Source organism: Nerophis ophidion, linkage group LG09 (assembly GCF_033978795.1).
Source record: "Nerophis ophidion isolate RoL-2023_Sa linkage group LG09, RoL_Noph_v1.0, whole genome shotgun sequence".
Classification (NCBI taxonomy): Eukaryota; Metazoa; Chordata; class Actinopteri; order Syngnathiformes; family Syngnathidae; genus Nerophis; species Nerophis ophidion.
Window position 1 is genome coordinate 17,268,173 of NC_084619.1, and position 14,067 is coordinate 17,282,239.

A 14,067-nucleotide genomic window follows, 5' to 3' on the forward strand; every position below is an offset into this window, starting at 1 on the left:
TATTTTTTTAGGGCCAAAAAAGGCCCGAAGCCAGCACAGGTCCCAATAGGCACCCACGAGGCCCGTGTTATTAATGCAACACATTTTCTCTCTTTGTCTCTGCAGGGAAAGAAGAGTATGTTGCAACCTTCAAAGGATCCGAGTTCTTCTGTTACGACTTGTCCTTGAACCCGATTCAAAGCAGCAGCGATGAAATCACATTGTCATTCAAAACCCTCCAGAGGAATGGACTGATGCTGCACACGGGCAAATCGGCCGACTACGTCAACCTGGCTCTGAAAAATGGGGCTGTCTCGCTCGTCATTAATTTGGGGTCTGGAGCCTTTGAAGCTCTGGTGGAGCCCGTCAATGGGAAATTTAATGACAATGATTGGCATGATGTCAAAGTAACAAGGAATCTACGTCAGGTAACAGTACTGAGAATGAAAAGAGGTTTAAGTGAATATAAACATGCATTTACTTTATATCGTCACCTATAGTATACTGCGTTTTTGTAATTGGGTTGCTAAATCAGAATTGGTGTATAATGGTGGAGACATGAAACAAAACCAAACGTGAGCAGGTCATCTAGAATTAGGGTCTTCATTTAATTACAGACGTTGCCTTTGGCTTTGTTATGCGTGCAGATGAGACATCAAAGCACTGCGCTGATCGGAAACGGGTTGTGTAATCTACTTTTAAAAGGGAAAAATAACAAATAGTTTTCAACACTGCGCTAGTTTTTATTTTAGTTATTTTCCCCAGACAACTTAAAATGTTGAACAGTTAGCTGCATGAATCTGACTGTTGCATACTGTAGTCCATCCATCCATTTTCTACCGCTTATTCCCTTTCGGGGTCGCGGGGGGCGCTGGCGCCTATCTCGGCTACAATCGGGCGGAAGGCGGGGTACACCCTGGACAAGTCGCCACCTCATCGCAGGGCCAACACAGATAGACAGACAACATTCACACTCACATTCACACACTAGGGCCAATTTTAGTGTTGCCAATCAACCTATCCCCAGGTGCATGTCTTTGGAAGTGGGAGGAAGCCGGAGTACCCGGAGGGAACCCACGCATTCACGGGGAGAACATGCAAACTCCACACAGAAAGATCCCGAGCCTGGATTTGAACCCAGGACTGCAGGACCTTCGTATTGTGAGGCAGACGCACTAACCCCTCTTCCACCGTGAAGCCGCATACTGTAGTTTTGTTCCTTAAATGTGAGGATGGCCAGTTAGAGCACTGAGGGCCGGATCAGGCCCGCGAATAGGTTTTATCCGGCCCGCGGGATAAGTTTCCTAAGTATAAAAATTAACCTGAAATTTTTGAAAGAAAGTAAAAAGCTGTTCTTAATGTGTAACACTGGATCTCGCTATAGCAGTTCTTTGTATCTTTATAGATCAGGGGTAGGGAACCTGTGGCTCTAGAGCCAGATTTGGCTCTTTTGATGACTGCATCTGGCTCTCAGATAAATCTTAGCTGGCACCTGTCCAAGATGTCGCATTAATGGTAAGAAGTATTATATTTATTGTTGGTTAACTTTAGAATAACAATGTTGTTAAAAACAATTAGGGACTTATTATTCTCTCAAAATGTTAGTCTTAAAAATGCACGCATTTAGTTGTATTCAGTGTTAAAAAATGTTTTATGGCTCTCACGGACATACATCTTGAAATATTTGGCTTTCATGGCTCTCTCAGCCAAAAAGGTTCCCAACCCCTGTTATAGATGATGCTACATATGTACAAAATAATACACATGATGTTAGTACATCAGTTGAGGAAAATTATCAAACTACATGAATAACATACTGTAATTTGATTTTGATATAATTATTTTATCCTGGTAGATTGAAATTTAGGGCTTCACGGTGGCAGAGGGGTTAGTGCGTCTGCCTCACAATACGAAGGTCCTGCAGTCCTGGGTTCAAATCCAGACTCGGGATCTTTCTGTGTGGAGTTTGCATGTTCTCCCCGTGAATGTGTGGGTTCCCTCCGGGTACTCCGGCTTTCTCCCACCTCCAAGACATGCACCTGGGGATAGGTTGATTGGCAACACTAAATTGGCCCTAGTGTGTGAATGTGAGTGTGAATGTTGTCTGTCTATCTGTGTTGGCCCTGCGATGAGGTGGCGACTTGTCCAGGGTGTACCCCGCCTTCCGCCCGATTGTAGCTGAGATAGGCGCCAGCGCCCCCCGCGACCCCAAAAGGGAATAAGCGGTAGAAAATGGATGGATGGATGGATTGAAATTTAACACCAATGAGTTGACTGATAAACATCATCATGTATTTTTTTCAGAAAATATAAACAAGGAAAAAATAAAGATAGAATACTATTAACCGCAACATGTAAGTGTAAAAAAAAAACAACAGCATTATGGTTTGTACATTTTCAGAATGTGCTTGTTGTATTTTTAAACAAACAAAACAATCTTAAGTTGTCTTTATTTTTAAGTTATACTGTGATTTTACCAGTCTGGCCCACTTGGGAGTAGATTTTTCTCGATGTGGCCTCCAAACTAAAATTAGTTTGACACCCCTAAGTTAGAGGCATCTGTCATTCTACTCTTTGTATTAAAAAAAAAACTGGCCAGGAGATTGACCATGTCAGTTCTATGCTGATTCTGCATATGAATTAAAGGAATTACATTAGATAAGGATAAATATATGGCTGGAGAGCTTTGGTGTTTTACAGTGCATGATATGGAACATGAACCAAGTATGGTTAATGTATAGAAACTAATCACAGAAAGCATTTGATTGTAAGCCTTCATTATGGCAATGGCAGAAATAGCCTAAATGAATTGCTTTAAGGACGTGGATATCCAAAGGGAATTCTCATATCGTACAAGTAACCAAAAATAAGTTGGATTGTGTTTCTTTTATTGTGTGGTAACGACCTAGCCAGTCAGTTGAATGCAGATAATAAACTTGATTTAAATGAGTCAATAAGGTAGCTGGTGAGCCTGTTCTCAAGAGAAATACTTTAACAAGTAGGACTCGTGAGGAGAAATGCAGCACGGTGAGACAGGGGTTAGTGTGTCTGCCTCACAATACGAAGGATCCTGGGTTCAATCCAGGACTCGGGATCCTTCTGTGTGGAGGTTGCATGTCCTCCCCTTGACCACGTGGGTTCTCACCGGGTACTCCGGCTTCCTCCGACCTCCAAAGATATGAACCTGGGGATAGGTTGATTGCCAACACAAGAATTGGCCCTCGTGTGTGAATGTGAGTGTGAATGTTGTCCGTCTATCTGTGTTGGCCCTGCAGAGGAGGTGGCGACTTGTTCAGGGTGTGCCCTGCCTTCCGCCCGATTGCAGCTGAGATAGGCTCCAGCACCCTCCACAGGACAAGCAGTAAAAATGGATGGATGGATGGACTCATGAGGAGAAAGCAAATCAGAATGATGTAGACTGGCCGATTGTCATTGTCAGTGCCAACCAATGTCTTTAAAGAATCTCCAACTTTAAGGTCATCTTTAAATCAAGTCAATACAGTGGTTTCTAGGAAAAGTTTAACTGACATCACATGTGTCTAGTACAGATTGGGAATAGGACATTTTTTTGTAAATCATGTAACCAAAAGCTAATGCCTTATATCTAGGTTGTGTCAGTATTTTGATTGAATTTCACACCAAATTAGTGTTATTTGTGTGAACCAGCACACGTTTTGTATTCACTTGGAAAAATGATGTTTCTTTACAAAATACCACTGGCCAGAACCCATGGAATAAGATGTCTATGATATTTCCAGATGGTCCTGCTCATTTGGTGGTTTGTCTTCCCCCGAAAAATACTATACAGTGGGGCAAAAAAGTATTTAGTCAGCCACCGATTGTGCAAGTTCTCCCACTTAAAATGATGACAGAGGTCTGTAATTTTCATCATAGGTACACTTCAACTGTGAGAGACAGAATGTGAAAAAAAAATCGAGGAATTCACATTGTAGGAATTTTAAAGAATTTATTTGTAAATTATGGTGGAAAATAAGTATTTGGTCAACCATTCAAAGCTCTCGCTGATGGAAGGAGATTTTAGCTCAAAATCACATGATACATGGCCCCATTCATTCTTTCCTTAACACGGATCAATCATCCTGTCCCCTTAGCAGAAAAACAGCCCCCAAGCATGATGTTTTCACCCCCATGCTTCAAAGTAGGTGTGGTGTTCTTGGGATGCAACTCAGTATTCTTCTTCCTCCAAACACGACGAGTTGAGTTTATACCAAAATGGATACATGGATGATACAGCAGAGGATTGGGAGAATGTCATGTGGTCAGATGAAACCAAAATATAACTTTTTGGTATAAACTCAACTTGTCGTGTTTGGAGGAAGAAGAATACTGAGTTGCATCCCAAGAACACCACACCTACTTTGAAGCATGGGGGTGAAAACATCATGCTTTGGGGCTGTTTTTCTGCCTTCGTCAGACTCATTACAATGATCGCTACAAATCACAATCCTCTCGCTTGTTCCGTCCTATGCTGCGTGAGTCGATTTTACTTGAAATGTTCTTACTTATGTCATATTCTCATCATTTAGATTTGTATGCTGGTTTACCACTTGTTTAGTTGTATTGCTACACCCTGCAAAAACGCATCTGTTTTTGATCATTTCTTTAAATTCTGCGCCAATGAAACACTATGGGCCTGATTTACTAAATATTTATGTGTACTAACATACAGGCAAACTTGAAAAAAAAAAAAAACACAGAGTTGATCTACTAAACCTGTACAAAGTGAATTGTGCATGTTAAGTGAGCAGAATCAGGCATTCAATGCATTTACATTTTTGTCCTCATTAGTATGCAGAATATATAGTGATTAGCAAAATTCCCACAATACTGGGAGGTGAAGATGCAAATATATTATACAGCACACACAATGTGATTCATCACATTACACACACGGCACTCGCGCTGTGTTTGCACTGCAAAGACAGACGAGAAATAGAGAATGTGTGTGTGTGCCAACATAAGTGCACGGTGTGTCAGAGATAAAAAAAATATTAGACATATCGTCTATACCAGTGGTTCTCAAATGGGGTTACGCATACCCCTGGGGGTACTTGAAGGTATGCCAATGGGTACAGGAGATTTTCTTTAAATATTCTAAAAATAGCAACAATTCAAAAATCCTTTATAAATATATTTATTGAATAATAGTTTAACAAAATATGAATGTAAGTTCATAAACTGTGAAAAGAAATGCAACGATGCAATATTCAGTGTTGACAGCTGGATTTTTTGTGGACATGTTCCATAAATATTGATGTTAAAATATTTTTTTTTTTGTGTGAAGAAATATTTAGAATTAAGTTCATGAATCCAGATGGATCTCTATTACAATCCCCAAAGAGGGCACTTTAAGTTGATGATTACTTCTATGTGTAGAAATCTTTATTTATAATTGAATCACTTGTTTATTTTTCAACAAGTTTTTAGTCATTTTTATATATTATTTTCCAAATAGTTCAAGAAAGACCACTACAAATTAGCAATATTTTGCACTGTTATACAATTTAATAAATCACAAACTGATGACATAGTGCTGTATTTTATTTCTTTATCTCTTTTTTTCAACCAAAAATGCTTTGCTCTCATTAGGGCAGTGGTTCTCAAACTTTTTACAGTGATGTACCTCCTGTGAACATTTTTTAAATTCAAGTACCCCCTAATCAGAGCAAAGCATTTTTGGTTGAAAACAAGAGATAAAAAAGTAAAATACAGCACTATGTCATCAGTTTCTGATTTATTAAATTGTATAACAGTGCAAAATATTGCTCATTTGTAGTGGTCTTTCTTGAACTATTTAGAAAAAAAAGATATGAAAATAACTAAAAACTTGTTGAAAAAATACTGTGATGAGATGGGGACTTGTCCAGGGTGTACACCGCCTTCCGCCCGATTGTAGCTGAGATAGGCACCAGCGCCCCTCGCGGCCCCAAAAGGAATAAGCGGTACAAAATGGATGGATAAAGATTTCTACACATAGAAGTAATCATCAACTTAAAGTGCCCTCTTTGGGGATTGTAATAGAGATCCATCTGGATTCATCAACTTAATTCTAAACATTTCTTTACAAAAAAAAATCTTTAACATCAATATTCATGGAACATGTCCACAAAAAATCTAGCTGTCAACACTGAATATTGCATTGTTGTATTTTTTTCACAGTTTATGAACTTATATTCATATTTTGTTGAAGTATTATTCAATAAATATATTAATAAAGGATTTTTGAATTGTTGCTATTTTTAGAATATTTAAAAAAAATCTCACGTACCCCTTGGCATACCTTCAAGTACCCCCATTTGAGAACCACTGGATTAGGGGGTACTTGAATTAAAAAAATGTTCACAGGGGTACATCACTGAAAAAAGGTTGAGAACCACTATACAGCAACATCATTTTATAATTTTATAGCTGCATGCTGGGTAAGTTAAGGGGCTGATTAAAACTCATTTAATTGATGTGTTTTGCTGTCTGCTGGTGTTTTTAAATGGGAGTTTTTTATTTATTTTGAATATATATTAACACCTCTATATGTACAAAAAAAAAAATCCTTGAAGTATGCATTTTTTAAGAGTAGCCTCAAACAATAAAAAGTGTTTCATTCCGTATGCACCCACTGCTTCTAAAATCCCCATAAAAAGTGGTATATGCCTGCTGCTTGTTTAATAGCAAAACGCCACAGATAGGAGGAGCACGATATCATAGATGTGCAGTAAAAGATCGAGTGTCTCCGTGGAGAAAGATATAAAGTACACGCAAAAACCTTATTTAAATAAGGGGGTGTGTACCAGTTAAAAAAAGCATGTGCAATGTTAGTAGATCGCACGCAACACACCCACTAATAGTACACACTATTTTTTTTTTTTGCAGGTGGTATCTGGATCTTAGTAAATCAGGCCCATACTACGCAGTATGAAATTGCCTCCAGTCTTCTATGGGTGACGTCAGCAAGCCTAATCAAATATGTCCACATTTTGGAGTTCACAGTGGGCGTTCCAAACTGTGCTGAAATTCTTTTCAAAACAAACATAAAATCACTACTGTGTCTATTTTGGTAGACATTTTACCTGTAGATATAATTTTAGGCCCAGAATTATGAAATAAGTGCCAATGTTGTCAGCATTAGAGCGGCCAATTTAATATTCTATCACCATTTGGACGAAGATGTTGTTTATTTATTTTTTTCAATAGTCTGGTGGCATCCAGAACATGTTAAGCACGCACCTTTAGCTGAGCTTCTAGCACCTCTTTGAGAAGTGTTTAGTGTCGAGCTATGCTTTTTTCTTGTTAAAACGTATTTTGCCAGATTTCCTCGCTGTTACTAACATGCTTTGGAAACAAACTAACATCACTCATGGAATGTGTCATTCTACTAACCAGTATGGTCTCTGCCGTTTTAACAATGTACTAATGACCATCATATATGATTTGAGTAACAACCGTTATTCTGTTCACAGTTTTTAATTTCCTTTCTCCCCCCTTTTCCACAAAGCACTCAGGCATTGGACACGCTATGGTAAACAAACTACATTGTTCGGTAGATATAATTGTTTTGTTAGTTTGGGTTTGCCGTGTGTGGTTTTTTTTTTCATTTTTTTTTTTTATTACAGACATTATTTGCTAAAACAGGTAACATGCGCTAAGTCCTTTTCTGTTTATGTGTAGACTTTCTTACCTTTTTTTTTTTTTTTAATATTACAATAATTTATTAACATTTAATTCCTCCTGATGCTATTTTCCCTGTCCGACTTTAGTCTGAGCTACCCATTTAGGAGCATCATTTCAAATACATTGAACAATAGGGACGCTTTGCTGGCTGGCCGGCCAGATATTCCTTTGTTCTCCATTCACTTTGCATGGCATGCGTTTTGACTACGTGTTGCGTCACACTGCCCATTCGTCAACATATGTGTGACAGTTGCGCTGTGGTTGTCTTTGGTGCTTCTCTGGTGGTTTTTCATGCCTTGTTGTTGTTTGGCACTATCTCATATAATTTATGCATGCATCTGATGCACTGTAAAGGGTATTAGTATTGTAAAGATAACCCAATCCCAAAATAAATTATTTTTATATACAGGTGCTGGTCATATTATTAGAATACCATGAAAAAGTTGATTTATTTCATTAATTCCATTTAGAAAGTCAAACTTGTAGAATGTATACATTCATTCCAAACAGACTGATACATTTCAAGTGTTTTTTTGCCAAAAAAGGAGATGATTATAGCTGACAACCAATGAAAACCCTACATTCAACATCTCAGAAAAGTAGAATATGGTGAAAAGGTCAGATATTGAAGACACCTGGTGCCACACTCTATTAGCTAACTAACTCAAAACACCTGGAAAAGCCTTTAAATTGTCTCTCGTTTTGATTCTGTATGACACACAATCATGGGGAAGACTGCTGACTTGACAACAGTCCAAAAGATGACCATTGATACTTTAAAGAAGGAGGGCAAGACACAAAAGGTCATTGCCAAAGAGGTTGGATGTGTCCAAGCACATTAATAGACAGGCGAAGGGAAGACAAAGATGTGGTAGAAAAAAGTGTACAAGCAAGAGGGATAACCGCGCCCTGGAGAGGATTGTCAAACAAAACCGATTCAAAAATGTGGGGGAGATCCACAAAGAGTGGACTGCAGCTGGAGTCAGTGCTTCAAGAACCACCACGCACCGACGTATGCAAGATATGGGCTTCAGCTGTCTCATTCCTTGTATAAAGCCACTCTTGAATAAGAGACAACGTCAAAAGCGTCTCGCCTGGGCTCAAGACAAAAAGGACTGGACTGCTGCTGAGTGGTCCAAAGTTATGTTTTCAGATGAACGTAAATTTTGTATCTCCTTTGGAAATCAAGGTCCCAGAGTCTGGAGGAAGACAGGAGATGCACAGAATCCACGTTGTCTGAAGTCCAGTGTCAAATTTCCACAATTGGTAATGGTCTGGGGTGCCATGTCATCTGCTGGTGTTGGTCCACTGTGTTTCCTGAGGTCTAGGGTCAATGCAGGAAGTTTTAGAACACTTTATGCTGCCTCCCGCGGACCAATTTTATGGAGGTGAAGATTTAATTTTCCAACATGACTTGGCACCTGCACACAGTGCCAAATCTACCAGTTCCTGGTTTAAGGACCATGGTATCCCTGTTCTTGATTGGCCTGCAAACTCACCTGACCTTAACCCCATAGAAAACCTATGAGGTATTGTGAAGCGGAAGATGCAAGATGCCAGACCCAACAATGCTGAAGAGCTTAAGGCCACTATTAAAGCAACCTGGGCTCTCATAAAAACCTGAGGAGTGCAACAGACTGGTTGACTCCATGCCACGGCCTAATGATTCAGCAATTCAGGCAAAAGGAGCTGCAACTAAGTATTGATTGCCGTACATGCTGAAACTTTCCATGTTCATACTTTTCAGTTGGCCCACATTTCTAAAAAATATTTTTCGGTATTAGTCATAACTAATATTCTAATTTTCAGTAATTGTCATTACTAATCATCAAAATTTAAAGAAATAAACATTTCAAATATATCACTATGTGTGTAATGAATTGATATAATATGTACGTTTCATGTTCTGAATATAATTACTGAAATAAATCAACTTGTTCATGATATTATAATAATATGAACAGCACCTGTACAAATAATCAAAAAGAAAACAGTGACATGCATGCATATTTTTGTCTGAATTGTCTCTTGTCACTGTAATGCTAAGAGTTGATTGCACTTTGTTTAAGCTTGTTTTGCCTCTACAAACAGCCCACTCATTTCTTTTTAGAACTTCTATGCGTACTAATATCCAGTTAAACTAACCCAGTTGACATTCTACTAACACCATTTTTGTGTCTGCTAAATAATTTTACGTTGCAATACTAACACTATATCCTGGAAAGCTTACTAACACTAAAACAGCCTTCCTTTGGGGGTCGTCCAACTAATCATCTGGACAAAACAGAATAAAACAAGAAAAAAGACATGGAAAACAGACATGAAAATGGGTTTCTGTAAAAGAAATAGTGGAAAACCTGTCTTTGACTGGAAGAAGGGAAGGTAATTGTATTGTAACAACATAGGCTGAGTGTAGTGTTTCCTTTTCCTGTGCTTCTGTTTAGGTAACAATATCCGTGGACGGCATTCTGACCACCACGGGTTATACACAAGAGGACTACACCATGCTTGGCTCTGATGACTTTTTCTACGTTGGAGGGAGTCCAAGCACAGCCGACTTGCCTGGATCGCCAGTTAGCAACAATTTCATGGGCTGCCTCAAGGAGGTAAGTACCACTTTTAGGCACACTCTGAGCCAAGTTTGGGATCATTGTATCACTGTAGGACTCAACAACTTGGTGTTGATGGGTGTAGAATGCTTGTGCGTCTCTATATGTGACCTGTGATTGACTGACAACCAGTAGTCTGTCTTTTGTCTGGAGTCAGGGGATAGGCTTCCTGAAAAGAACAGGTTAAAGGGAAACAGAAGTTTTTGGGAAATTTTGCCCATCGTTGTGTGAGGCAAGAAAACACGTTTCTCTGTCAAATGTGTTCTTAATAACGAAACACTGCTTGTACGAGCACCTGTAACAATGCAAGGACGGCGTGGCGCAGTGGGAGAGTGGCCGTGCGCAACCCGAGGGTCCCTGGTTCAAATCCCACCTCGTCACGTCCGTTGTGTCCTGAGCAAGACACTACACCCTTGCTCCTGATGGGTGCTGGTTGGCGCCTTGCATGGCAGCTCCCTCCATCAGTGTATGAATGTGTGTGTGAATGTGTAAATGTGGAAGTAATGTCAAAGGGCTTTGAGTACCTTGAAGGTAGAAAAGCGCTATTCAAGTACAACCCATTTATTTATTTAAGTAGTGGGATCCATCTACTCTGCCTATAAAGTGCTCTGGAAAAAAAAAAAAAAAATTATATATATATATCTCTTCCAGGGTGTACCTTGGGGTGTACACCTTCCACCCAAATGCAGCTGAGATAGGCTCCAGCACCCCCCGCGACTCCGAAAGGGACAAACAAGCGGTAGAAAATGGATGGACGGGTGGATGGATGGAGATATATATATATATATATATATATATATATATATATATATATATATATATATATATATATATATATATACATATATATATATATACATATATATATATATATATATATATATATATATATATATATATATATATATATATATATATATATATATATATACATAAATATATATATATATTTGGCAACACTAAATTGGCCCTAGTGTGTGAGTGTGAATGTTGTCTGTCTATCTGTGTTGGCCCTGCGATGAGGTGGCGACTTGTCCGGGGTGTACACCGCCTTGCGCTCGATTGTAGCTGAGATAGGCACCAGCGCCCCCCGAGACCCCAAAAGGGAATAAGCGGTAGAAAATGGATGGATGTATATATATATATATATATATATATATATATATATATATATATATATATATAAAACAGAACTAAATCAAATCTAGAATAACTAATAAGATACAAACTAAAGTATGAATTACTTAAATAAAATAACAAATATTATGTAAAAGCCAAATCCAAAAAAGTGGGTCTTAAGTCTGCTCTTAAAAACATGAACGTTCTCTGCAGGCCTGAGGTCTTCCTGCAAGCTGTTTGGTAGACAGGGGCAATAATAGTGGAAATATGCCATCGCATTACTTAGTGTCCTGACTTTTGGAACAATTAAGAGACAAGTTTGTAAGGTAAAAGCGAATCTAGACAATAAAACGACCCAATACCATAAAAGCCTTATAAACCATAACAACATTAAAACCTCACACACACACATGGGGCCAATGCAGTGATTTTAAAACTGGTGTAATGTGTGGGCCAGCCGTCAGGACACATACAACTGAATTATGGAGTCATACATGTTACATGTTGTGTGTTGTCTGCTGTGTGATATCCTAGTTCATTTTAGTGTGGGGCTGGTTGTTGCTTGCATTAGTAAAAAGTTATTTCCTGCATTGAGACACAAAATAGCGTGCCATGTTGCATCAAACGCATCGGTAATGGCGTTATAACGCAAATAGAAGTAATTATTTAAATGACCCATTACTAATAAAACTAACGTTAGTAACACCGTTATTATGTGTTATATATGCAATGTATTAGGTTTTTAGAGGGTTTTAGAGTCAGAAAAAATTATATCTCCATCACTTGCATTGTTAACCGCCTCTTCTCGGCAGTGTTTTACTATTTAGAATGCACATAAAAGGTATAGACATGTGTGTTCTTGTCTCACATCAGTATTGTGGATGATAGGCAAAATCCTCCCCAAAATGTGTTGTTACCATTTAAAAAAACACAGTTTTGGTACTATTTTTCTTGTTTACCATCCTCCTGAAGGAATCAATAAAGTACTATCCATCTGTCTATCTATCTATCTATCTATCTATCTATCTATCTATCTATCTATCTATCTATCTATCTATCTATCTATCTATCTATCTATCTATCTATCTATCTATCTATCCATCTATATGTCTGTCTGTCTGTCTGTCTATCTTACTATCTTACTATCTTACTATCTATCTATCTATCTATCTATCTATCTATCTATCTATCTATCTATCTATCTATCTATCTATCTATCTTACATGTGCTTGTGGTAGATAGGCCCGAAGCTTAAATGCAAACAAAGGGGTTTTAGTACAAAAGGTTTATTTACCCATATTCAAAAGTACAAGTTGGATTGAATTGCCAATGCAAACAGACAGCATCCTCCGAAGGATCCAGAATCAAGCAAAATCATGTAAACCATATCAAATATTGGTCTCCTGGCTTTTTATATGTTTTCCTCATGTGTCAAGGTCTAGTTGTTTTGCAACTGCTGGCTCTAAAACAACCGTGGATCCCTTAGCCATAAAAACAGTCAAAACATTTGTAGGTACGGTCAGAGCTACCACAAACTCAACTTTACCCCACGTATGATCCTTTGGTTCTGAATAGGAAAAAAAAGAAAAGAGCAGACCTCTTAAAGCTTTTTGACAGATTTTCTTTTAAGACTTCAACAGACACAAAATATGGTATAAAAGTCAGAAATTCCACTACATGCTCACGCAAGTTTCACATTTGTATTTTGCATGCACAACTCAAACTTCGGACATTTGTCAATGTTTTCCAATCCCCAAAGGAGGAAAGTCGTTAAGTCGAGAGGACCACAGCACCTATATTTAGGCAATGATAGTTACCGGCTCACACATTCTATCCATTTTCTGGACCGCTTTTCCTTATTAGGTTCTCAAACATAATATTACTGCGACTTATGTACAAACATTTGTACTTTGATGTCCATGGATGTCCTCAATCATCCAGGTCACTGTACGATGTATGATATATGTATATTGATCAACTGAAAAATCAGTTTTTGTAATATTGTATGACATAAATCACACATTGTATCAGCTCTTTGATGTGTTATATTAGGAACAAATTAATTAGTTGATAGACCAATCGAGGGAGAGCAATAATTAAATTCCCCACCATAAGGTTGATAATGTATACTGTTAATTTCCAACTGCAGCTGTATTTTTTAATATCCTGCTTAACAGAGTTTGTGACCTAAACCATTTACTCAAGAATACTTAAGGGATACATAAAAATACCTGCCTGGAAATTATCCAGCACGGCGATCGATGCATATATCTTTCTTTTACTCATCTTCTCGGTTAAAGCCCAGGTTTCTAAGCGCCTTGAGGGTTCTTAATGAGCTGAAGGACCACGTCGATATGTACTCAACAGCTTTTTAACCGCCCTAAATGATCAGTAAAGACACTTTTTGTGTGGATAGGATTTGACAGGAAAAGGAATTAGATTGGTGCTTTAAACTGCTTTTCTGTTGATTCTGGAATCAGTGAGAGTTAGAAACCAATATGACTTATTTTCTCATTCACTTAGGTATGATAGTTTGAGCTCGTGGCTAAGCTCACTTATTGTAAAACATGACGTCTATTGATTGGTGGCCTGTTCCAAAGTGGACCGTTTGTGTGCAAATTGTAGTCTGTAGTTGCCATGATGACTGTGTTAGTTATGATAACAAAACAAACAC

At 38.3% G+C, this 14,067-nt stretch overlaps 1 protein-coding gene across 21 annotated transcripts in view; it reads left to right on the forward strand.

Moving 5' to 3' along the window:
• Positions 1 to 14,067, forward strand: part of nrxn1a (neurexin 1a) — a 775,979-nt gene that overhangs the window by 247,669 nt on the left and 514,243 nt on the right. For 14 of the 21 annotated variants that reach the window (XM_061910433.1, XM_061910435.1, XM_061910444.1 and 11 more), the window contains 3 exons: positions 106 to 407; positions 7,490 to 7,513; positions 10,110 to 10,271. In XM_061910433.1, coding sequence (XP_061766417.1) covers positions 106 to 407; positions 7,490 to 7,513; positions 10,110 to 10,271 — 488 coding nt within the window. The remainder of the gene's footprint in view (positions 1 to 105; positions 408 to 7,489; positions 7,514 to 10,109; positions 10,272 to 14,067) is intronic. The other 7 variants (XM_061910437.1, XM_061910439.1, XM_061910443.1 and 4 more) reach the window with 1 other exon arrangement.